Source organism: Leptodactylus fuscus, chromosome 9 (genome assembly GCF_031893055.1).
Source record: "Leptodactylus fuscus isolate aLepFus1 chromosome 9, aLepFus1.hap2, whole genome shotgun sequence".
Taxonomy (NCBI): domain Eukaryota; kingdom Metazoa; phylum Chordata; class Amphibia; order Anura; family Leptodactylidae; genus Leptodactylus; species Leptodactylus fuscus.
This window is the reverse complement of record NC_134273.1, coordinates 72,794,712-72,822,608: the sequence shown is the minus strand read 5'-3', so window position 1 is coordinate 72,822,608 and position 27,897 is coordinate 72,794,712. Positions and strand designations below refer to the sequence as shown.

Below are 27,897 nucleotides of genomic sequence, written 5' to 3'. Positions count from 1 at the left end.
AAGGAAATAAAAAGCAACTGTAAATTGTATTGTTTATCCCGCACCACGTGGTCTATTGTAATTAAAGGGAATGTATCACTAAATAGACATATGTTATATTCTGGGGATACATACAGCGCCACACCTCCCATGAGGCGACCTGAAGCGACCGCTTCAGGCGGCGCTATGCCAGGGCCTCGGGAGGGCGGCATTTTTGCTGAAGTAAGCCAGTCCAAGACAAGCTGTCCTGGACTGGCTTAGCATCACCGTGTCTGCAGCCCGACACAGGAAGCGAGCGGTGTATTGGGGCAGCCCTGCTGGACGCAGCACTGCTCCAGCAGCCTCCCCTCACACTTAGGCAGAAGGCAGGTCCTCTCCCTGCCTGCTCTCTGCCTGCGAATGCCGCTCGCTCCGCTCGACCCCGCCCCCTTTCAGCTTGGTCCCGCCCCTTTATTGTGATCCCGCCCTCAGCTCCGCTCCCTCCTCGGAGGGGGGGGGCGGCTTTCTGACGTCCACTTCAGGCGGCAGAAAGCCCAGGTTCACCCCTGGATACATATATATGCTGCAGCCAACCAAGGCCCCTCATGTGGCAAGTAATTGACTGCGGTGGGCATATGCATATACAGCACACCATTGCCACCAAGAAGTCAACAAAGACCAGGGACCAGTGGTGGATCAAAAGTGGATTTATCAAGATAGAATCGTTTTATTGAATTTTTCAACTATTTTTTAAGTCTGGATAACCACATTAAAAAAGGGGACCCCATTTAGCACCACTAAGGTAAAATGTTTAGACTTTATGAAAGCGATCTTTGTGTAGCTCAGATGAGTTTTTTTTATTGCTGAAAATACTTAAAGAGGTCCTTTCATGTCCTTGGGCACATGTGGTTTTATATACCGCGAGAAAGCTGACAGTGCGTTGAATTGAGCACACTGTCGGCTTTCCTGTTATGTGTCCTGGTGCAAGAGCTATCAGTGCTGTTACCAATATCTCTTGACCGTTAGAAGGGCGTTCCTGACAGTCTAGCTTAGCTGTGAGGAGTGCCCCTCCTGATAGATAGTAGAGTCCATAGCGCTGTACTGTCAGAGGGGAAGTTCCTTACCTCCCAGACATGATGCTTAGCAGTGAGGAATGCCCCCCCCCCCCAGTACTATTCTATGGATGAGTACAGTGAAGAGGAGGGGGGGGTGCTCCTCCCCACTCAGCATCATTGCTGGGCGGTAGGGAACGCCCCATCTGACAGTATAGTGCTATGGACAGTACTGTCAGGAGGGGCGTTCCTCGTAGCCCAGCTAGACTGTCAGGAACACCCTTCTGACAGTGAAGAGATATTGGTAATGGCACCGATATCTCCAGCCCAAGGGCATATATTGGGAAAGCCAACAGTGCACTGAATTCATTGCACTGTCAGTTTTCTATCAGTATTTAAATCTGCATGTGCCCGTGGACATGAAAGGTCTTCTTTAAAAAGATAGGTCCCTACCAGATACAATTTGTAAGCAGATACCTCTCTCAGTTTTACATCTTTCATATACAGTACCCTATCTATGCCTTGTTGCTTAGATATAGTGCAATATATTGGCAACAGTTTGTACAGTGGTGCACACATTATTTATAACCCATATACCCCCTGTATGCCACCACGTGGTGTTTCTAGAACATGACATGTACGTCTGTAGGCAAATATTGGTTTTTAATGCTGCAAACACTAAGAAAAAAACCTCTAGACTGTATATAAGAGACATGACAGTAAATAGGAATTGTAACTCAAGAAGCCTGTTTGGTTAAAACAGAAAACATGTGAATATTTACACATACTCCTGCTATGGTGCCGAAAGATGTGCCCAAAGGACAAAGGGTTTCTAAAGGGATTGAAAAGGTTTAGAAGAAGAAATGATGTGATTAAAAAAAAAAAACACTCTTCATCTGGTGAATCCTCCAGCGCCAGCTCTCCAGTGGTCCCATCTGTTCTATACCAGTCTCGCTGACTTCTGCCATTTATACAAATCTCAAGTCACAAGTCAAAGAGACCAGGAGCAATGGTGGATTTACCAACGAGCCCTCACTTCCTTAAGATTCCTTTAATGAAGTATGTAATTGTTTGCAAATTGTATCCGAAACAATTCCTTACCTTGTTTGCTCGCTCTAGACACAAGAGGTAAAAAGTCTTTCGATGTATAAAAGCCTTGCTCTATTTTAAGACCACGAAAAACATCTTCAACTTTTGGCTCAGGCAATCCTAAAAGAAGAGGATAAAAGTCACTTGCTTGAAATAAAAAAAAAAAACAAGTTATGATTAAAGGAACATTCCCTTCAAAACTGATGTTGTGCCAAGTGCAAGACCTGAGGGTGCGGGACGTGACACTGGGATTTTTATCTTTGGTGTTTGTTAAATCTCTGAGCCAAACGCCTTTTCCCCTTGGCAGATAAATTCAACCTTTGAAAATATGTTTGAGGATATTAAAAACTTTTTTTTGCAAAAATGTTGCTTGTTTATTAGAATTACACAAAATGTTTATATATACAACACAAAAAGTGGATAAATACAACACAGAAATATTTAGTTATACAACACAACATCCTATCCTATCCTTCCTCCTCCTATCCTATCCTCCTACTAATATTATATCCTACTAATAATATCCTATCCTACTAAGCCTCCTATTAATAATATTATAAATAATATAAATAATAAATAAATACATAAATAATAAATAAATAAGATGTTTGTTACTCAATCACGCAAAAACAGCCAAATGGATTAGAATGAAATTTGGCACTTAGATAGTAACCTCAATTAAAACATAGGCTACTTTTTATCCCAGTAAATGACATGGTTTCACAACTGTTATGAATTTATGTTCACATATTATGTTTAATCAATGTTTATGTTCACATATTATATTACACTGCTCTTGGCAGCAGCTTATCTCAGCCAGGTCGGTTATCTCTCTATGTAAACACACAGCTAACCCTGTGTCCATTGTGTACAAGCATTTTCATATTATTTGATCTGCTCTGGGTAGTGCTGGCACACTGGATGGGAAAACACCTTTAATCCAAATTGACATTTTGCCAATTTTAAACATGCCGGGAAAAAGAAAATCAAATTTGTCACAAAATTCTAAAACAACGAGAGCTATGAAGAAAGCCAGAAGTCAACAGAGTTCTCCTCAAGCGGAGCTCAGGGGGATCATCGATGCCAACAACACACATTATATGGCATCTTTGAGAGCTGCTGAGATGCAGGAACAATCACAGGCACGGCGTAAGGAACAAGTTCAGCAGCAGGACAGCTTGAGAACTGCCGAAACTCCGGAGTAGGTGAACTATCAATGGCAGCAATTCGCTGAATATAGGTGGATCATTAACGGCAACAACACGCAGAAAAAGTCGCAGGCAGAGACTAATGTTTATATATACAACAAAAATGTATAGAAATACAACACAGAAATATTTCTATATACAATACAACATGTTTTTATATATAAAACAAAAATTATATAAATGCATCAAAAATGTTTCTAAATACAACACAGAAATTATATATATATGGGAAAGGTGGAAATTGTGGAAGCTTTTAAAACCTCGTAAACAATGTGAAAGTTAGCTAAATATACATTTAAGGAGCGCCATGTTAGGACCTTACAGTGCAATGATCAATTTTAATGAGCTGTCCTATTTTTAGGCCCATGCGTTAGCTCCGTACATGCACCTTGCACCTCGGAGGATCAATATGAAATCCACATTGACTGCCTAAACCAAAGAGGCTACTTTTTTATTCAACAAGCAGAAGTAGGCATTAAAATAGGACATGTGGCTTTGTAAACCTTTTATAAACACAGGTTTGCAACTGAACAGTATTGATCCGTAACGCAGTGGTAGATAAATGAGAAAATCAGCATCACATAAGGGGGAAAGAGTAAAAAAATAAAGTGCGAAAACTGGTTACAGGGAAAAATAGAATTCTGAGTATATTCATGTTTCCAGGGATATTGCACGATGATATAAAAAGAATTGTATTTTATATACCAATAACACAATGATTTACTGAAATATAAGATATATATATATATATATATATATATATATATATATATTAGAATTTTCATATATTTTACATTAAAAACCACATATGTAGTATAGACTTATTATATCTGCTATTATTTTCTCAAATTATGACAATTAAATTTCTTAGTTTGTCAGTTAAAATTCATTAAAATCAATTTACACGCCCAAAGCTACTACATATAGTTTAGGAACTAAAGTCACAACATCGTATTCCTCATATCTTTAGTATCTCTACAACTACACATAATCCTCATGGGGTGTAGGGGATTGTAGGGTTATAGGTTGGACTTGATGCATTGATGTCTCCTTCCAACCTCATCTACTATGTAACTACGTAACTAGGTAACTAATATACATAAATCAAGGGCAGCGCCGCACCTCCCATGAGGCGACCTGAAGCGAGCACTTCAGGCGGCGCTATGTCAGGACCCCAGGGAGGGCGGCATTTTTGATTACCTAAGCCAGTCCAGGACAAGCTGTCCTGGACTGGCTTAGCACCGAGCGGTGGTTTGGGGAGGCCACTGGAGCAGCGCTGCTCCAGCAGCCTCCCCTCATGCTCAGGCAGAGAGCAGGTCATCTCCATGCCTGCTCTCTGCCTGCGAACGGTGCTAAGCCCCGCCCCATTCGCTCCACCACGCCCCCTTACCTCGGCCATGCCCCTTCGCTCCGAACCCTCCTCCCAGGGGGGGGCTTTCTGTAGTTTGCCTCGGGCGGCAACAGGGGTAGGTTCACCCCTGATCAAGGGCATAGCTAGGTATGGATGTAGGGTCATGTTCCATGGGTGCCTGTTTCTAGGAAGGAGAAGGTGAAGTGCCATCAAGCCACTCTGCCTTACCAAGTGTGATTATATTATAGGATACAGGCTCAACTTTTGTCACCTTAGAACAGTGATTCCCAAAGTGGTCCAGGTGGACCCCCAGGGGTCCACGGGAGACTCGATGGGGGTCTACGTTGGCATGGATATTATATGGAAATATCCAACTATGGAATATGGTAGAAAGGTAGCAGCAGGGGCATCCACCGAAACCAGTAAAAAAAAAAAAAAAGTTTGGGAACCTCTGCCTTAGATGGAAATAGCCTATCTATGACTCTTATATACAACTCACTGGTTAAATTTTTTTTGGAATTTTATGAATTTTTGAATATTATTGTAGCCTTTAAAAAAAAATTAGATACAGAAATGTTCACAGTCAAGATAAGTTAATAAAAAGATAGCGATATAATATACATGACCGGTAACAGTGTGAAACACTTATGGCACTTAGACAAATGTAAGATTACACAGTAATAGTGACCTAAACAATAAAATGTAAAATATATTACTCTAAGTAATACATATCCCTTATCATAATGCTCTGCCCCACCCCCATAGCCTATACTGTTCTCTATATCTGTTCTTTAATTCTTTACCAACCTCAAAATTTCAAAGAAAGAGGCCAATGCCACCATACTTTAGATTAATATAGGTTTCTCACCATTCTAGAACTTATACAGCTGGAGCAGCACAGCACTATCTGAATGGAAACCATCACTCCACTCACTACAGAAAAAAGAAGACCATTCACAACATCAACCAATTATAGTTCTTAAAATCATCTTTTAATAGGTGCCGCTCATCTGATTCCAGCACAGTTGGCATTTTTTTCTAGTCTCCAACATTACTGAGCAACAAACGCAGTTGGTTTTGGTGCCCGATGTGTTATTTAAGCTCTGTAATGTCAGAGTGGTGGTGTCAGGCAGGGGGCGTGATTCAGAGCTCCAATCATAGCTCAGAATCACACCCCTTGTCTGACACCACCCTCCTGACAGTACAGAGCCTACATAGTATATCAGGCACCAAAACTAACAGCTTTGCCCGGGAGCGGTGAAGGCTAGAGAAAAAATTCCAACTGTGCCAGAATCAGATGTAAAGAACTGGACTTATTGAAGGTGTTGAAAAGTCTTCTTTAAGCTTTACAATATCTGTATAAAATACATTAAACCGACTCAATACAGTTAAATGAAACTGCTGAGTGCAGTAACCTCTGTATGAGGGGGAAGCATTCAGGATGGACTTCTAACGTTTACGTCCTCACTTGTTTCCTTTCTGGAAGACTCAGCCTTTTATCTACTAATATATTAATGTCAAATAGTGGCTCTAATTTCTCTTTTATTTGTGCATGTAAGTTCCTGTATAATAAATGCAACCAGCAGATGAAATGCCATGCGGGTTTAATTAGTAAATGATACTAATTGTATTGTTACTGTACACTCCAAATGGCAGACGTTTAATAATATCCCAATGGGTTTATAGTGTGAAAAGAGCACAAGAAATGGTTATTGATTATCAAAATCACAATAGCTAAAACTTATTTCATAATGAAAATATTAAAGTATAGCATAACTGAACAGTACAGTACAGAATATACAGATCTGTCCTTTCTTACCTGGCTGGGTGTTTCCACATACACAGTCCAGTCATAGTAATGTGACTATTCATTTGCATATTTTTAAATAATTTCTAGGCAATGGAGGCATGGATTTCTTAAAGAAAAGTTGTTACAAGGCATTACATTCATGTAAGCCCGATCTATCTAACGGTGCTGCCAGGTTAATATGCCTAAACAAATCAGAGCTAAGTTAAGAGCATGGATACATCTGTAGGTTTCAGTGAGTAAGTAGGAAATCTATTTAGCAGAACAAGATGTGCACTCAAAACCCACAATTTTTTCAGAACATAAAATGAATGATAGTGAAAAATTCTAATACTGAAATCTTGTTATGCATTGTATTCCTCATATCTTGTTACATATTTCTAATATAGATTTATGTAATCCTCATATCTTGGGATGCATCCCTTACTAACTTGAGACAAGGTAATAATCTTTCACAAAACATAGCTGCTTTGGTTATGCCATTTTAAAGGTTATCATGACTAGATACAGATGTGCCCACCCTTAGCTTAGTTCAAATGAGGTTACGGACTGCAATTTCTCATGAAACTAACTTAATCCAATATTGCAATGTAATAGAAAACCTGTTGACAACAAGGATATAAATGGAAAAATAAATTAACCATACTTTTAAGGCTATGATTTCAGAAAGTGCACACAGCCAATGTCTTGTCCAACTATGGTGGTCATTAACCACACGAACTGGAACATAATAGGTCTGTAAGGGGATTGCTAAAGGAGCAATTCCCCAGTAGCTGGTGGTGAATCCTGGGGGAAGGGGCACGGCAAGACAGTGAGCCCTAAGCTGAACCTGTTCTTGTCTACTTGCTTCACTGCCCTAGGTGACAGACGACAACTGGACGGCAAAACCCTTCCTAGATATAGGTGATGACACAGAATTCAGACAAGACAAACAACAACAAAAGGGAGGTTAACTAGCCAAGGGGTCACTAATAATTGAGTAACACAGTACAGAATCGTAATCCAAGACAATAGGCATCCAAGAGGCATGGCAAGACAGTGAGCCCTAAGCTGAAGCTGTTCTTGTCTACTTGCTTCACTGCCCTAGGTGACAGAAGACAACTGGACGGCAAAACCCTTCCTAGATATAGATGATGACACAGAATTCAGACAAAACAAACAACAAAAGGGAGGTTAACTAGCCAAGGGGTCAGTAATAGTTGAGTAACACAGTACAGAATCGTAATCCAAGACAATAGTCAAAGGTAAAGCCAGAGGTCAGGAATAAGAAAACAAACTACAAACAGCAAAAGAGAATAGCCAGCATGCACAGGGCAATACCAAGCACCAATATGAATGTAAGAAAACAATAAATAAGAAGGAAGAACACGCCCTAGATCTGATAGGAATATAGGCTGCTAATCACACAGGTAAGGCTAAAATTAACTATTAGGCTGAGTTCAAACAGCTCCCATTGAAATCAATGGGAGCCGGTCATTTCTTTTTTCACCAAGGTGAAGGAGATGAGCGTGGTGGAAAATAAATTACCGAGGTGAGGGAATAGGATAGTGTTCAGACAGAGCAAGAAAAACCCTAAGCAAGGAATCAAAATTTTCTCTTAGTTTAGTGAATTTTTTTTAGTATAACTTAATTCTTTATGTGAAAATGATGTGATACACTCATATGTATTACTTATTACCCATGATGTATTATTGTCAACTGGATAGTTGTTAATTGCACAAAACGATAATATTTTAACATTGGCAAACTTTGTAACGTTAAACGTAAACCAGATGAGAGAAAAATCTGTATGTTTTATATAAATATCAAGATTGAATAGTTGCCAATAAAGAGGGGATCTAAATCTTTGTACTACAGTCCTATGAAAAAGTTTGGGCACCCCTATTAATCATTTTTAGTTCTAAATATTTTGGTATTTGCAACAGCCATTTCAGTTTGATATATCTAATAACTGATGGACACAGTAATATTTCAGGATTGAAATGAGGTTTATTGTACTAACAGAAAATGTGCAATATGCATTAAACCAAAATTTGACCGGTGCAAAAGTATGGGCACCTCAACAGAAAAGTGACATTAATATTTAGTAGATCCTCCTTTTGCAAAGATAACAGCCTCTAGTCGCTTCCTGTAGCTTTTAATCAGTTCCTGGATCCTGGATAAAGGTATTTTGGACAAACAATTCAAGTTCAGTTAAGTTAGATGGTCGCCGAGCATGGACAGCCCGCTTCAAATCATCCCACAGATGTTCAATGATATTCAGGTCTGGGGACTGGGATGGCCATTCCAGAACATTGTAATTGTTCCTCTGCATGAATGCCTGAGGATTTGGAGCGGTGTTTTGGATCATTGTCTTGCTGAAATATCCATCCCCGGCGTAACTTCAACTTCGTCACTGATTCTTGAACATTATTTTCAAGAATCTGCTGATACTGAGTGGAATCCATGCGACTCTCAACTTTAACAAGATTCCCGATGCTGGCATTGGCCACACAGCCCCAAAGCATGATGGAACCTCCACCAAATTTTACAGTAGGTAGCATGTGTTTTTCTTGGAATGCTGTTTCTTTTTGGACGCCATGCATAACGCCTTTTTTTATAACCAAACAACTCAATTTTTGTTTCCAAAATGAAGCTGCCTTGTCCAAATGTGCTTTTTCATACCTCAGGCAACTCTATTTGTGGCGTACGTGCAGAAACGGCTTCTTTCTCATCACTCTCCCATACAGCTTCTATTTGTGCAAAGTGCGCTGTATAGTTGACCGATGCACAGTGACACCATCTGCAGCAAGATGATGCTGCAGCTCTTTGGAGGTAGTCTGTGGATTGTCCTTGACTGTTCTCACCATTCTTCTTCTCTGCCTTTCTGATATTTTTCTTGGCCTGCCACTTCTGGGCTTAACAAGAACTGTCCCTGTGGTCTTCCATTTCCTTACTATGTTCCTCACAGTGGAAACTGACAGGTTAAATCTCTGAGACAACGTTTTGTATCCTTCCCCTGAACAACTATGTTGAACAATCTTTGTTTTCAGATCATTTGAGAGCGGGCTGTCCATGTTCGGCGACCATCAAACTTAACTGAACTTGAATCCAGGATCCAGGAACTGATTAAAAGCTACAGGAAGCGACTAGAGGCTGTTATCTTTGCAAAAGGAGGATCTACTAAATATTAATGTCACTTTTCTGTTGAGGTGCCCATATTTTTGCACCGGTCAAATTTTGGTTTAATGCATATTGCGCATTTTCTGTTAGTACAATAAACCTCATTTCAATCCTGAAATATTACTGTGTCCGTCAGTTATTAGATATATCAAACTGAAATGGCTGCTGCAAACACCAAAATATTTAGAACTAAAAATGATTAAGATTAATAGGGGTGCCCAAACTTTTTCATAGGACTGTATATACTGAGCTCTTTGTTTGACCAGCTCCTCCTGGAAAGGGCTGTTATAATGGACAATCCCTTTAATTAGTTCACAGATTGAAAATTAAAAAAATAAATTTGGTGTCAATAATTTACAGCAGGTTCCAAGGTGAACAGAGAAAACTTTGCCTGCATAATTCTAGAGGAATATTTATAAAAACGGTATATCATGTTTCCACCTAATTAATGCTTGTTAATTACAGCAAGTAATATGCCCTTGGCATTGTGTATGACCTAAGCAAATAATATCATTTAATAAATATCTTCAGATCCTCAGGGCAGTAAGTACAACTGGCTTCATAATGAAATCACTTGCCAAAACAGCACAGAGGATGCACATTAATATTCCAGCATTTCCCTAGAAGAAATTACAATGAGTCTGTCTGTAATATAGCAACCAGTATACAGGCTAACACATTCATATTTATATGTACAAAAAATATTAGAATAGATATAGAAAAACAATTGCAAAGACTAGAGATGAGAGAATAGTATTCGATCGAGTAGGTATTCAATCGAATACTACGGTATTCTAAATACTCGTACTCGATCGAGTACCACTCGCTATTCAAATGGAAAAGTTCGATGCAGAACCAGCATTGATTGGCCGAATGCTATACAGTCGGCCAATCAACGCTGGTTCTTCTCCTACCTTTAGAAGTCTTCTCCGTGCAGCTTCCCCCCGGCGTCTTCAGGCTCAGAATTCACTCTGCCAGGCATCGGGCCTGGGCAGAGCCGACTGTGCATGCCTTTGACTGTAAGAGGCCATGTTCTTGTAGTGCAGGCATGCACAGTTGGCTTGCCCAGGCCCGATGCCTGGCAGAATGAATTCAGAGCCGGAAGACACCGCGGGGACGCTGCATGGAGAAGACTTTTAATGGTTGTTGCATTTCGTTGTGAGAAGCAACTTATTTGACATATGCTGCCCTCTATTACACAATTGTGTTAGATTTGGGGCAAAAGGGTTTAGTATATAAGTATATAAGTTTTCATCTGTTTCAAAATGTGCTCTTGCATCGATTGATTTCCTGTTGCATCAATTAGATATTTTACATATTTCTGACTTACAATATATGATAAGTCAGCTGTGTTCATTCACTGATAAACAATGCAAATATGACATTTTGAGCACTCAGCCGTATGTTTTTCTGCAGTCACCACTTGTTACAATTGAATCAGGAATCACTTCAGTTAACTGGTACACTCCCCGTATTCAGGAAGTAATAATAAGAACCCCCCCCCCCCATAAGTTGGATGCTTCCAAAGTAGATATACCTCAGAGATAGGCAACCTTTGACACTCCAACTGTTGCTTATAACTCCCAGCATTCATACTTGCTCTTCTGTTCTTGAAACTCCTATGGAAGTAAATGAAGCACGTTGGGAGTTGAAGTTTTGCCACATCTACAATGCCAAAGGTTACTGACCCCTGTTATACTGCTTTACACCTCCATCAAAGGTGGTGCCATAATTCCACCACACATTAGTCATGTACCTAAAAACATACTGGCCCAGGGTAAGATATCATTGGAACTGTATTTGCCCCTATGCTTCCATATCATTGATATAATCTGATTGGAAACTGATTGGAATCCACATGGACCCCATTAGAGTCTATGGGGTCCATGGGTTTCCTTAAAGAGAACCTTTCATGGGTTGTGGCACAGGCGGTTTTATATACCACTTCAAAGCTGGTACCACTTTCACTGTCGGCTTTCACAACCTGTGCCCTGGGTGAAGAGCTATCGGTGCCGGCATTCCTCCCCGGTCTCACAGTACAGCGCTATAGGATCTGCTGTGAAGAAGGGCATTCCTGACAGACTGTCAGTAACGCCCTTCTGACTCTGAAGAGCTATGGTACCGGCACCGATAGCTCTTCACCTGGGGCACAGATCGTGAAAGCCAACAATCCGCTGAATTCAGCATGAGCCCCAAATCATGAAAGGTCTTCTTTAAGTAACTGCTTTTTAATGCATATAGACTTCTGTTCTGGGGCCCCTGAACGGACTCCTGGAATAGAAACCCGAACGCAGATGTGAATAGGACCTTAGCCATTTATGCAATGTTTACGGAAACAACAGAATATTCAGACAGTTCTCCCAAAGCTGTATAGTAGGTTCCAATTTTCCAAAATGGATACCCCATTTTGAAGCAACCACATCCAAACCAATTACATTACTGTAGTAGTTTCCCAATAACAGATTTATCAGCATGCTAAGCTCCAAGTTTGGTATCTATGCGATATTAATACTGCTTTGGCGCTGTCAGTACTTTCATATATTCATATGTATTGTTCGCCACCAGCAGCTGCTTATGTTTGCATGTTTCTCCAAATGCACAGCTGAAAAAAGTTGGAATGCTATTCATGCCTTTCGTTTGGCTACAGCATTTGGCTTATGTGACCTTTTGAATAAAACACACACTATTCAATATTCAAGGACTATGGCATAATTGAAAGTCAAAGCATTGTATTTACTAGCTATTATAAAGAATGAGAGAAATGGAGCACATTATCAAAAATTCAGATTTTTTTATTTTTCCTAATTCTAGTTATATGCAGTGTACATACAGCAATAATTCTCATTGTTTTAATGTTACATATTTTTTTTATTTAGCACTGCTACTACCACTAGTATTAATTAAAGGGAACCTGCCAGATGGTTTTTCCATCCAAATCTGGTCCCAATGTGTAGTGTGAAATAATGACTTTTCCTATAGTGATCCTCACTAAGCTTTCTGTTTCTGAAAAGTCAAGGTATACGTTTTAAAGGAGCGGCTTTATTTATTCATGCAGACATTGTGCTAAATCATAGCCTATGAGCCCAGTGGTTAAGTAGGTTGAGGTCTGACAATGAAGGACATATATGTGAAAAAGAGGGACAGGACTCCATCTTTGGCTGTAACCACTTCTTAATAGTTTACAGCGCTGGGTCAACTACCAACTGCTAGTCAACTGGTTCGGGCCTCTTAGTAAACCAGGCGCACCCACACGCTAGTCAGGAATTGGTGTAGATTTCCGTCATAACACACTTACAAATACATTCTGGAAAATCCACAACATATGTTGCCCAAGATTCAATGAGTCTGACAACCAAGGCTGCTTACGTCACAGTGAGCTATAATTATACACAGTCCAGTCACATTAATGTGACCACCTGTCAAATTCCAGAATAACCACCTTTGGCAGAGCGGACCGCTGGGAGATGTGCAGGAAGAGAGGGGATGTTGTGATGATGTCACTGGGATGTTGAGCCATGCCGACTCCAGTGCCGTGGCCAGCTGCGCTAGGTTACGCGCTTGAGCATCCATGGCGTGAACAACCCGATTGAGGTGGTCCCACAGATTCTCGATTGGGTTCAAGTCTGGGGAATTTGCTGGCCAAGGAAGTATGGTAAACTCATCCTGCTGCTCCTCGAACCACACACGTACACTGCGAGCTTTATGACACGTTGCATTGTCCTGCTGGTAGATGCCATCATCAAAGCAATTTTGCATGTAGGGGTGAATACAGTCCACAAGGATAGATGCATACTTGTATTGATCCATCGTGCCTTCACCAATAATGAGTGCACCTAGATGGCTGCTGACACGTGCCTTCTGCGATTGGTTATTTAACGTTGATGTCAAAAGTAGGCAGTGGTCACATTAATAGGACTGGACTGTGTAGAAGTCCTTGCCTCATTGCGACTCTATTGTTCCGTGCTAGGCAGACTCCTAAGGATCACTAAGGAGTCCTGGCTTTCAGATCGAATTGAGCCCCGGAAATCTGGCTGCTGTGTATTCTAGATTTTCCAGTCCATGTCCCCCCCCCACCCCTTACATGAGACCTTAGTCCCTTCTTCAGGATGGGGGATATCCATTCACATCAGTGAATGTCCATTGATTTCTATGGTTGCCCTGCTAGTTTTGTTTTTCCGGCAGCTTTCCCACTGGCTACATATCTCAGAATTTTTTTTCAAAATCACATTATTTCAACATGGTACTCTTATATTGTCTTGTATATAGTATATAGAAAAGGGGGTGCTATTAAATTTCACTTGTTGCCATAATGATAGAACTAATGGATGATTGACAGCTCTCGGTGAACCCTCCGTAAGTCTTATATAACCCAGATTTATCTGCTGCCAAACACATAGTATGCACTTATCTTCTGTATTCCAGATTTTTTTTTTACCCTGGGCTGATGCTACAGATAATACCAAGCCTATTTTGGGTGCACTTAGCGAAACAGAACATCCAAGCTATTGGGCTAATGGGCTTACGAGATTCTATTGGAGGCAAGTAGCAAACCCTAAAAGTACTGGTAATGGCAAGAGATAAAGCAAATAAAGGCACCTGCTCTGCAGATCAGGGAGCATTTTTAACAACCGGTAATAAGCAATTACAGTCAGCACATAGTATGGGAAAACAAAAAGGGAAGAAAAAAAGGATATTAAAAGGGGTAATTAAAATACTAGTTTGCATACATATACAGAAGAAAAACAAAACAACTAAACATCTTACATAATGAATTGTGCTGTAAAGCTCAGCACAGCGGGAAGGTAAATTAACTCTGCCATGATGGAAGAAAAAGACAGAGCGTCAAATAAAAATCCTTGCAATTTTCACATCTAAATATATTTACTGGAGCAAAATCTCCCAGTATGAAAAGGCAGTTTTGTTGATTAATTTTACCAAATATACTATATACGCATAGCCGTATGCAATGCCAAGTGTGGTGATTACAATAGTGAGATAAATGCGCCTGGAAGGCAGGAAAAATCTGTTGCGGAATTTTCAGGTATCGGATGGCAAAGTAGATCTAGTGGGTTCATATAAAAATGTTACATATAACAATCAGTAATGTGATCATCAGTGATATTAGTCTGGTCATAGTTAGAGATGAGTGAGTAGTACTCGATTGAGTAGGTGTTCGATCAAATATTATGGTATTCGAAATACTCGTACTCGATCGAGTACCACTCGCTATTCGACTGTAAAAGTTCGATGCAGAACCAGCAATGATTGGCCGAATGCTATACAGTCGGCCAATCAACGCTGGTTCTTCTCCTACCTTTAGAAGTCTTCTCCGTGCAGCTTCCCCGCGGCGTCTTCCGGCTCTGAATTCACTCTGCCAGGTATCGGGCCTGGGCAGAGCTGACTGCGCTTGCCTTGTTGCCATGTATTTTTTATTTAAAAAAAAGTAGAGTTTCTGCGAGCAACCCTTCTAAACAAGCCATAATTATTCCGTCTTACGAACTGTACTGAATGACTTTGAACATTTATCATGCTAGCTGAGGCCAGAAGAGTCTTCACATCTGCACCGGGCTCTCTGTTGTCCCAGGACTGGAATGACAGAGAGCCAAACTGATAAAACAGGGGGGCAACACAGTGGTTCAGTAGTTAGCCTTGCAGCGCTAGAGTCCTGGGTTCAAATCCTGCCAGGAACAACATCTGCAAGGAGTTTGTATGCTCTCCCCATGTTTGCTTGGATTTCCTCTGATACTGATACAAAGACATACTGATAGGAAAAATGTACATTGTGAGCCTTATATGGGCTCACAAACCTGCTAAAACATCGGTTAGTCACAGATACTGCAGACCCTATAGACTATGACCTGTGCAGTACTTTTCTCTTTGATTTCAGGACTTATTATCCTCTTATGGAGGCAGTAATAGTACTGTATTTAAAGGGTCACTATCCCAAGTAGGGTTCACAATCTACATTCCCTACCATCTTAGGAGCATGGGAGGAAACCGTAATACCTGGAAGAAGACCACAAAATCACAGGGAGACCATACAAACTCCTTGCAGATATTGCCCTTGGCTGGATTCGAACCTTCATCACTGAGCCAACATGCGGCTCATAAATCCTTCCATTTTGATACGTATTAGAAATCCAAGATCGTGTACTTTGCTTTAATTATGACTCTACATCTCTAAAGGGGGAGTTTTGCGCACAGCAAATTTTTGGAAAAATTCCATTGCAGTTTTCATACTTTGCATGCATTTTTAGATCCGGTAGGAAAAGTATTAATGCCTCCCATGTTATTCCTATTTCTTTTCAATACACTTCTGGCTTTTGATCAAAAATCTGCCACAAAAATGGCTGCTTATTTTACCAAAAAAAGCAGCAAAATTATCAGCACGTGCAGGTCAGTGAATACTGTATTATTACATGCAAAAATAATAAATGCTCCACGACGAGCGGACAGATAGTCCTTGAAAAGCAAATCACATTTTTTATTTTGTGCATAACTACAGTGAACGCATAGAAAGACGGGTAGATGCCAATTCAAGCCCGGGAATCAAGTGCGATTACAAGTGTGATTACATTTCAGCATGATCCACTTGCATGGCTGCGTTATTCTGTTGTCAAAATTGCTATGGCTGAATCTTTGCTTTGGCTCATTTTTTATTGGCTCCCCTCCACTCCTGGACAGTGGGCCAAGCGTAGACCAGAGTTTGGGACTAAGCCAGGCATAATTCGAGTTTTTCACAACATGAAACACAAAAGAAACATCAGCTACACAGTAGCAGTGGCCTTTATGTCATAGAGGGAAAATTGTGCCATTCACAGGGGCATAGATGACTCAGTCAGTAATTCTCTCCAGGGTATTTGCACACAGCCGCAGGCGGAATATCTATAAAGAATGAAATTCTAATCAATTGCAGATGCCGTGTACTCGGGCTTTTTTATAGTTACGTTTCGTATGAAGGTATTTTTATGTCGCAAAGTGTTCTGAATGGAAAGGATCGCTAAATATAGTATGGAGCGCGCTATATAACACACACATGGCAGCTTTTTAGTTCAGGTGACGTTGTAAGGGATTTCAGATTTTACGTTCCTCCATGTACAGTGTATAGAATATATCCTCTTCTCAAATATTATTTTATTGATTACTTATTGACAAATCTACAACAATAATGCAGCTCTGTGATTATTCCTTTAGCACTGGCCATCCTACCAATTATTCATGAACCCGCAGATTACTGCTTTAGGCACTGCTGGAGATCACAGTCCCATCAGCCCCATAGCAATGAATGGAGCACCATGTAAGTGTAGTACCACTAGGGTTGAGCCGATCTTGAGATTTCAGGATCGATTTTAAAATCTGATTTCCGATCATTTTCCAGCCAATCCCAATTGTGAAATTTGCTCGATCCCCGATTGGGATCCGATCTTTTCCGATCCCGATCGCTTAACCATACTAATAACTGTAACCTATGGAAAATGTCTCTGTAAAAATGATGACAGTAATGTAGAGTTAAAGTACTTGAAACCCTCCTTTGCAATCTTACGTCCAAAACCCAATAGTCACCTAAAATGGCATCCAGCCAGTAAAGACTATCTTATATAAAGAGGGGATTGAGGTATGTTAAACACAAAAGGGGACACACCGAGTGCACTATGGTGCAGTATTATTGGTACATCAGAGGAGCAACCATGACAGTCTAGTAGTAAAACCAGCGCATCCAGTCCGATAGACCTAGTTGATTGCACTTGAAAAAGGTTGGTTGAAGTAAAAAACGCGTTGTGCTGATTTGAAAATAAATGGTTTATCAAGAATATTCCAGTTATGTCAGCGAGCGAGCCAGTCAGACAGTGAGTGCAGAGGTTTTTGCTGTGGACCATTGGTCTCCTTTCACCCAAAAACGAGTGATAATTTGGCACATCTTTGGCCCATGGTCCTTTCTTACTCCAAAGATGCGCTATGTCATCATTATGAGCCTTGATCTCCACTTTCAGATCTATGACCTAATATAGTTATTATAATTGACCCCAATTTTCTAGTGTGAGTTATAATGGAATTCTATACCAGTTCCTGACTGGCACAGACTTCCAATATGGCACAAAGGACGACACCTGATTTATTAGGAGGCTAGAGATTCGGGATAATACAGGTACAGTTGGAGCCATTATTAAGACTGGCATAGGAAACACCAGTCTTGATAAATTTCCCCAAATGTTCTTTGTTAGTCTGAGACACCCATACACTTGGATTGGAAAGCTCTGATAACCACCATTCTTACTTGTCCATTATTTTCTCACTATTGGATAGTATCAGCTTTTATTGCTCATCCTTATTATATCTAATTCAACCTGCTCAGAGTAAGACTTTGTGATGCCTAAGAGGTGGTCAGCCTTGAAACACATTTTCTGGTTTGTATCCCATCAGGATACATTTTCTTTAGAGATAAAAAGTTATATTTTATTATTTCAAGATCACACTGGGATGGATAGTTTTTATCATTTATTGGCTTACAGATATGTCCTTCCCTAGTACCTCTCTTGGGCTGGATGGTCATCCTATGTGTGTCTAGGTTTGATCACACTGTTGGAAGTAAATGTGTATTACAGACTTTTAAGGCTTTTCTTAGCTTATTGTGATATTGTATCAAGTTGGTTTAATAAGAGATTGTATTTCTTAAATAAAACTGGAGATCCTTAAAGTGTGGACACATGTGTATGTATTGTGATATGAAAATACCATCTCCAAACCATCAGTATATCCTACGAGAGACTACTTTGGAAATGTGACCTGGGGATTCCAAGAATAAGGACCTCATCAAACAACTCAGCAGATCTCAGCTTCTATAACAATTTATGACTTGGAGGAAATTGGATATTGGGGATGGTTGCAGTCAAGTGTGAATTTTCCAGGTGCTATAACTCTAAGCGTTGAACAGCATTACAAAATATTTCCAGTGTCCCATTTAAGCTTTGCTTCGGGCCACACTATAGAGTATATCCTCTATAAGAGTATTGAACAGTAGTCCAGACAAATGATCTGGGTCTAAAAAGTTAATTTATTATTAAGCATCCATATCTAATCACCTAGAAGACTACTAAGAGCTAGTATATCTAGGTGTTGTTCAATACTTCTACACTGGATTTACATTGGGAACGTGTAGTCGTTTGGTCTAGAAAATATTCACAATACCACAAATCAAAATGTATTGCACTGGTTATACCTATTGAAAGCATAGATGTCAAATATGACTGTATCAATTCAAGACCAAGAGGTTTTTGTACTTAACCCATACATAATGCAGATGTTTTTTATGCTATATGGATTATATTCACCTTTTCTTATTTTTTTAAGATACAGAGGGCTTACAATTGGATAATATCTGGAGCTGGTTCAGAAGTATACATAATTCATGCAATCCCATAATAAATAGACATGCCCTATTTTAGTATATGAAACCACTCTCTGCAGGCAATTGAAGTTCCTTTATTCCCATATACTTCTATGGCTAAGATATTTCAGCTATGTACAACTCAGAACCTAATCCCTAAGTCTATTAATGTCTATTTCTTTAATACAAGGAACTGATAATAACCCCAGTCCCAACCCACCAATTATAATTAAACTCTGAGGTTATCCATTGACATATCACTAAGTAAATTATATATACAAGGTGGCCCAAAAGGTATGGAGAAACCAGGGTGGTCCAAACCTATGGAGAAACCAGGGTGGTCCAAAGGTATGGAGAAACCAGGGTGGTCCAAAGGTATAGAGAAACCAGGGCCATCCAAAAAGTATGAAAAACTAGGGTCATCCAAAGGTATGGAGAAGCCAGGGTCATCCAAAAAGTATGGAAAAACTAGGGTCATCCAAAGGTATGGAGAAACCAGGGTCATGCAAAGCAATGGAGAAACCAGGGTGGTCCGAAAGGTATGGAGAAACCAGGGTCATCCAAAGGTATGGAGAAACCAGGGTGGTCCAAAGGTATGGGGAAACCAGGGTGGTCCAAAGGTATAAAGAAACCAGGGCCATCCAAAAAGTATGAAAAACTAGGGTCATCCAAAGGTATGGAGAAACCAGGGTCATCCAAAAAGTATGGAAAAACTAGGGTCATCCAAAGGTATGGAGAAACCAGGGCCATCCAAAGGTATGGAGAAACCAAGGTGGTCCGAAAGGTATGGAGAAACCATGGTTATACAAAAGTATGGAGAAACCAGGGTGGTCCAATGGTATGGAGACACTTGAATAAATGGAAAAGGGTGGTTGGGAACTCCATCCTGTGTTTGTCGTGTTGAAGGGAGCAAGTCTGTGTGAAGTATTATCCAACATGGTAAACATTTTGGAAGCCACAATCTTAGAACCGGAAAGTGATGTATGTGCCATATACATCAGCACCACCTTAGGCTCCATGCTTTAACAATGTGCTAGCCATGCTTTTGGTCCCATACGCATGCCTATATAAAATAATGGCACTGTGAGTCTTGGGTAAAACTCAGGTCTGGTCCTATACCCGTCCGTTTTACATCCACTGAAAGAAATTAAAGGATCCGTGGAGGGTGACACATAAATAGCACCCTTGTGCCATTTACGCCATATTATCACATGCTAACAATGCATCTCCTTCCAGTTCATTAAGGAAGGACAGCGGGCTGTTTGGAGTGTTTTAGATACTTAGCTTTGTCAGATTACCTAGAAAAGCTTCCACCATTTTATCCCTATGACAATTTTTCTTACATTAAATATAAAGACCTTACAAAGGAATTACAAACTTTTAAATCAAGTTCTTTGCAACGTTAAAGGTATGTGTTCAGCAATGTTAATAGAGTGTACGACGGTATTTGCAGATTCTGAGATTGACCTCCCTCGCTATAACCAATAACACGTTCCTTTAAGCGATGCGACAATGAAGAAGCCGCACATACTTTACACCTCTTTCAACTTCTCTTCAAACTTCAAATTTTTTCCCCAGCATCATTTTAGAATTCCGAAGTACAAAATGCATGCTTTAGAGATTGCTATGTAATTATGCACATATCATCCCCACCTACGCCGCACTTCAGATCATTTCAGGTAAACCATCGCTAAGCATTAACAATGATGCCAAGCAAAAGGGAAAAAAAAAACGGAGCTCTATTCATATGTCTATAAATGCACATTTTAAACTGAAAACCTATCATCAGCGCATTCTTCATAAAAAGGTAATAATTAACGTCTTTTCTCTTTTCACTACATGTCATCTGACCTATAATACAAAACATATCTTATTCACGTTTATTGTTTCCGCCTGAAAGGCTCGGATTGATAAGAGTGTCAGACAAATTTAAATTGTCATTTGTCGGGTTAAACATATCCCCATCGTAGTGGCTGTTTAAAGTGCTTTCTTGGTCTTGGCCCTGGAGTCAAGTGGAAGAACAGGAGTGATAGGATTCGTACTGCATGGTGAGCATGGAATTGATATTACCATGTAATAGTATCTAAGATTGAAATTGAAATGTGCTTGTTCCAAGATGTTGGTGTATTGAGTTCAGCAAAAACAGTGCAGTGAAACTTACTGTTACTTACTAGAGATGAGCGAACAGTAAAATGTTCGAGGTTCGATATTCGTTTCGAGTAGCCCCGCAATATTCGACTACTCGAATCGAATATCGAACCCTATTATAGTCTATGGAGGGAAAATGCTCGTTTCAGGGGTAGGCAACGTTCGATCAAATTACACTTACCAAGTCCACGAGTGAGGGTCGGGCTGGATCCTCCGAGAAGTCTTCTCCGTGCAGCGTCCCCGTGCCATCTTCCGGGCTCTGAATTCACTCTGCCAGGCATCGGGCCTGGGCAGAGCCGACTGCGCATGTCCGCACTACAAGCGGGCATGCGCAGTCGGCTCTGCTCAGGCCCGATGCCTGGCAGAGTGAATGAAGAGCCGGAAGACACTGCGGGGAAGCTGCACGGAGAAGACTTCTAAAGGTAGGAGAAGAACCAGCATTGATTGGCTGACTGTATAGCATTCGGCCAATCAATGCTGGTTCTGCATCAAACTTTTCCATTCGAATAGTGAGTGGCACTGGATCGAGTACGAGTATTTTGAATACCGTAGTATTCGATCAAATACCTACTCGATCGAATACTACTCGCTCATCTCTATTACGTACTGGTAACATGTAGCAACAGTATAAGAGACCATTCGCATTATATTCTCTGCATCCATTCAATGCATAGTATGCAAACAAGGCTGCTATAACCATAGGGCATTTCAAGTTCTGTCCTACTGTTCTTGGCAGAGGGTTAATATTTCAACTTTATCTGTGTCCTTAGGATGCAAATAGAGTTGAATATAATGGTGGAGCATGAAGCTTTCCATTCCACTATCCAGAATAGTCTGATTGGCTGATGATGGTAGTCAGGATAGTCGGATAGCCAGGATCAGCTGATGTTGTCTACTGCAGGGAGATGCAACGATCATTGACCACTGATATCACTGCAACCACAGGCTGCAGGCAGCAACTTGGGAATGGGGTTTGGTGAATATAACTTTGTTTGTTTTCTATTTGTATATAATATAGCAATAGTAACTGAGAGTGCAGGAGGCATTATGTGTGGGCTACTTAAAGGGGTTGTCTGGGATATTTTGAAATCCCTACACTATTCCCTCACCATCTACTCCATCCATGCTTCTTCTGGCGAGACGGCTTCTCCCTCTGTAATGAGTCTGTCTGTGCGTGCTCTTCTTCATTTTGCGCCACTGCCGGTACTTAACCTCTACTGCGCATACACTCATATTCAGGTAGAGGTGGATCACCACCACTGAGAAGAAGGAGTACAGGAGCAGCACAGGAAGAGCCATCTCACAGAAGAAGCGATGAGGGTAAGTATATAATATGGGTTGGGGGTTGGATTGAATAGGTAGAGAAGGGCGGGATAGTTAGAGAGACAGGGAGGGGGTGTATGGGAGGAGGGAGAGGAAGGATGGGGGAGGTGAGAGGGGGTAGGAAGTTACGTAGCAGGAAGCAGAAGGATGTAAACAAAAGTAAAAGACACTAGGGGCTCCCAGAGATACCCAGAAATGACTCAAAACATACTAAAAGGTATATAGGATTCTATCCTGACCCTTTTAGAGACTGAAAACTAACACATGCCTTCAACCCAATGGTAGATGCTGTCAAGTATTCACCACACGTAGTCACTACAAGTTACTGGAAGAAATTCATCAACCACTGATAAAGGATAAGAGGCCATAAGTAAAGTAATTGCAAATAGTTAAAGGGGTTTCCATGACATATGTTTAGGATAGATTATCAATTGATCATCAATTGTGTCCAAATGTGTCTGTTCAATGGGGAAAAAAACCTATAGGAATAGCCCCTTAAATAGGGCTACAATACTTAACACAGCCAGAGACCAGAGTGGCGCTGTTTATGAAACGATAACAGAAGCCTTTTGTATTAAACAGTTTCATTTGGAAAAATCTTGAGAGTACATAAGGAGTTAAGAGAATGCAATACAAAAGCTTCTACCTCCAACAGTCTGAGCCTCGCGATCAATTCTAATCATCTCATGCTGAATGTGAGATCTTAAAGTACGGATTCGAAATTTGTGCCAAAATGACAATATAGATTTCTACCAAAATAGGAAATTAACATTTTAATTCCACTAGTATATAAGGGAAATAATTAATAGCCCAGTATAGGGATGTTCTGCATTTTGTATATACTACATGTATATACGGTGAATGTGTATTAGAGCTAATTTACTATGTACAGAATGTAATCCTTACACTGTTAGTCAGTCTTCTGCTACTGCTTTAGCATGACTAATGGTAACTAATGTGAGATCAGTCACAAATCGGGTGTTGGAAGGTTGGGGCTACACAGCAATTTCGGCTGCAACCCTGCAATTTCTGGTTGCATGATGGGAATCATGGGGAAAATCTCTGTGTAGTCCTAGTCTAAAGGTAATAGTTAGGGTTGAGCCGATCTTGACTTTTCAGGATCGATTTTAAAATCCGATTTTCGATCATTTTTCATTCAAACCCGATCTCGATCCCAATTTCCGATCCCAATGCAAGTCAATGGGATTTTTTTATTAATCGGAGATCGGATTTTAAAAGCAATCCTATTCACTATACAGCATGGAATCTAACAATTGTTAGAATCCACGCTGTGTAGTGTATCACTAAAGTAGCCAGAGAATTTTTTTTTTAATCCTCTGGCTACTTAGTCCAGCCTAGTGTACACTTACCTCCAGAGATGGCTGGTACTGTGCCCAGTGCCTTCCTTCTTCTTTGCCTCGCTGCTGCTGCACGCTGCTCTTCTCCCTTCGCTGCCCCCTCCCTGCCAGGTTAGGAGAGTGTGGGTGGGTTAGGAGAGTGTGGGCGGGTACTGGGAGGGGAGACATCACGTCTCCCCGCCCTGTACCCGCCCACACTCTCCTAAGCCACAATCCCCGCCTACCTAGCGCTTTAAACACTAACCTGGGAGGTGGGGCAGCGAGGTGAGAAGAGCAGCGTGGAGCGGCAGCGAGGGAAAGAAGAACACCGGAGCAGCCATCTCTGGAGGTAAGTAGCTACTAGAGATGGCTGCTCCGGTGCCCTCATTCTTCTTGCCTCGCTTCCCCGCCTCCCAGGTTAGTGTTTAAAGCGCTAGGTAGGCGGAGCTTGTGGCTTAGGAGAGTGTGGGTGGGTACAGGGCAGGGAGACTTGACGTCTCCCTTCCCAGTATCTGCCCACACTCTCCTAACCCGCCCACACTCTCCTAACCTGGCAGGGAGGGGGCAGCGAAGGGAGAAGAGCAGCGTGCAGCAGCAGCGAGGCAAAGAAGAAGGAAGCTGTGAGGAATGCTTCTCCCTGACTGTACTCGTCCATAGACAAGTACTAGGGGTTCTTCACAGCTTAGCGTCATCACTGGGCAGTAAGGAACACCCCTTGTGACAGTACAGGGTTATGGACAAGTACTATCAGGAGGGATGTTCCTCATAGCCCAGCTAGACTATCAGGAAGGCACTTCTGACAGTGGGTAGAGATCAGTAACAACACCAATATCTCCAGCCCCGGGGCACATAACAGGAAAGCCGGCAGCATTCTGAACTTCACAGAAAGCAGCAAAAATATGTTATTAAAGTATATTACAACATTTGTTAATGACACAAAAGCTGTCAGAAAATCTAAAGTTTTCTGAAATTTGGTTACACTTAAAATTTTTCTATATCTGCACAATACTCTGCAAACGTTTTTTTATTCATATAATTTCTATAGTATCTGTTTGCTGTGTATGAGAGATAGAGACTCTGCTGCTGCACTAGTAAGTGTTCTCTCACCCAAGATTTGGGTTCTACTACTCCCACCTCTTTCTCCTATAACCTCTCCATAGTCTTCTATGGACAACAACTGTAAGAAGATCTCTCAGTAAAGCTGAATAGTCATACCCCGGGGTAATACCCCCATGACATTATTTTCTGTTGAGTTAATAAGTAGTCAGTGCAACATGGTGCCATGTGTTGGATATTGAGACCACCACAATACAGCGATGCAAAGTATTCTATAGGGTTTCTAAACACTTTTACTGGTGATGTCCTTACAAGCCATCATTCAATTATATTTGGCCTTTGACTAGACATAGACATCACTATCAGCACCAGAGACAACATTAACAAGCCTGTGGAAATGCCAAGGGCTACTAAACTTAAATGGCTCCTAAAGACTAAGCTAAAATGCTGTACACTTGTGAAGCTGTACATGTGGTAGAATAAAAACCTACTGCAATTCTGTTCTGTGAGTGCCCTGATCAGAACTCTATAGGGCAGAATTGTTAAAGGGGTTGCCTGGTTCATAATGGCATTGTTTAATAGGGCTACTACTGCGGTTATAGACCTAACAAACAGTTCTGGGGCCTTCGGTTTCCAGCAGCAATACCTCTGATGGTTTGTACACAGGTCTTGTGCTGTAAATCTGATGGGACCATTGCAGCCATTGGGCAGAGCAGGGATCAAGGCAGGGGGCGGGAATGCCAAAACCCAACAGATTTACTATTACTCATGCTAGAAAATTGTTGTGCGTTATGGTCGAAATCTATGTCAGTCCCTAGCTGATGCAGATTTTGGTGCACGGAACCTCCAATAGGGTTCCAGTATTATTAAGAGGCTGGAGACTGGGTCCAAGAGAGGTATGTTTATTGCCCTATGTTCACATTTGTTTTTGTTTTTCTAATGTAGATTGTGAGCCCCACATAGAGCTCACAATGTACATTTTTCCCTCTCAGTATGTCTTTTTGGAATATGGGATGGAAATCCATGCAAACACAGGGAGAACATACAAACTCCTTGCAAATGTTTTTTTGCCCTTGGCGGGATTTGAACACCAGGACTCCAGCACTGCAAGGCTGCAGTGCTAACCACTGAGCCACCGTGTGGCCCCTCTATGTTCACATTTGTATGCATACTGATAGAGATAGATATTCAGAGCTGTGCAAACGTTTTAGGTAGGTATATAAAAAATGCTGCAACGTAAGAATGTTTTCTAATCGAGAAGTGTTAATAGATTTTGTCGAAAAACAAAATTAAGTGAATGAAGAAAAGAGAAATCTTAATCCCATTACTATTTGGTGTGATCTTTGCCCTTTGCCTTCCATTAATTATACACTTGCAGACAGTTTCTTTAAGGTGCTCCATAGGGAGGATGTTCCAAACCTCTTGAAGAACTGAGCACAGGTCTTCTGTGGATGTAGGTTTTCTCTAATCTGTCTGTCTCTTCAAGTCATCCAAGACAGACTGGTCAGGCGGGGCTCAGAGAGAGAACCGCGCTCACTCGTCCAAAGAAACAACCGGGGATGTTCACTCACAATCTTTATTGATAAAACAGCACAACGTGTTTCAGGCTCGAACGGCCCTTTCTCAAGTGCAAATAACTGAAGTGGATGTGTCTGCCCTGAACTTATAAGACAGTTTTTTTTAGATGCTCCGCAGGGAGAATCTTCCAAACATCGTTGAGAACTAAGCACAGATCTTGTAGGTTTCCTCCAATCCTTCTATTTCTTCATGTCATCCAAGACAGACTGGTCAGAGGGGAGCCCCAAAGGCTCAGAGAGAGAATCGCGCTCACTGGTCTAAAGACGCAACCAGGGATGTTGAGTCACAATCTTTATTGATAAAACATCTCAACGCGTTTCGGGTTCGAACAGTCCTTTCTCAAGCGCAAATAACTGCAGAAGTGGAGCTGCACTAGGGTGTGTCTGCCCTGAACTTGTAAGACAATCGTTTAAGGTGCTCAGTAGGGAGAATGTTCCAAACATCTTGGAGAACTAAGCAGAGATCTTCAATCTGTCTGTCTCTTCATGTCATCCAATGCAGACTGGGTGATATTGAGATCAAGGTGATTTAGGTTTCTCTTTTGATCATTCACTTCATTGTGTTAAGTGATAACAATGAACTATTAATAGAGATGAGCGAACACTAAAATGTTCGAGGTCTGAAATCCGATTCGAACAGCCGCACACTGTTTGACTGTTCGAACGGGTTTCGAACCCCATTATAGTCTGTGGGGGGAAATGCTCATTTCAGGGGTAGGCAGCATTCGATCAAATTCTACTTATCAAGTCCATTAGTGAGGGTCGGGCTGGATTCTTCTCCCTGCGCAGCATCCCCGCGTCCTCTTCCGGCCTTGAATTCACTCTCCTAGGCATCGGGTCTAGGCAGAGCTGACTGCGCATGCGCGGGCATGCGCAGTCGGCTCTGCCCAGGCCCGATGCCTAAGCAGAGTGAATTCAGAGCTGGAAGAGGACGCGGGAACGCTGCACAGGGAGAAGACTTCTAAAGGTAAGAGAAGAACCAGTGTTGATTGGCAATGTATAGCATTCTGCCAATCAATGCTGGTTCTGCATCGAATCCTAACTTCGAACAGCTAGTAGTGTTCGATCGAGTACGAGTATTTTGAATACCGTAGTATTCGATCGAATACCTACTCGATCGAATACTACTCGCTCATCTTTAACTATTAACCCTTCTGTTTCTGACTGCATTCTTACTCTCCAGCTCCTGCACGGCACAGTAGATATAGTTATATACGATGTCCCCCTATGCTATAGATATATAGGATTTACACCACCAATATTAATGCCGCTTTATCTTTCGGAGGACTGGGACATGGATTATTAAGTATTATACCAAAGCAGATACATTTTCTTAGAATTAATTATGAATGGTGTTATAGGCCGGATACGCAAGCCCATAAATAAAACAATCTCTTTCCAAAAAAAAAAACGTCTTTCCCTCTCTGTAATGTGATAGAGTAGG

At 41.2% G+C, this 27,897-nt stretch overlaps 1 protein-coding gene across 1 annotated transcript in view; it reads right to left on the bottom strand.

Moving 5' to 3' along the window:
- DPYD (dihydropyrimidine dehydrogenase) overlaps positions 1-27,897 on the bottom strand; it is a 655,808-nt gene that overhangs the window by 365,994 nt on the left and 261,917 nt on the right. Inside the window, exon 9 of the mRNA XM_075286742.1 lies at positions 2,112-2,219. Coding sequence (XP_075142843.1) covers positions 2,112-2,219 — 108 coding nt within the window. The remainder of the gene's footprint in view (positions 1-2,111; positions 2,220-27,897) is intronic.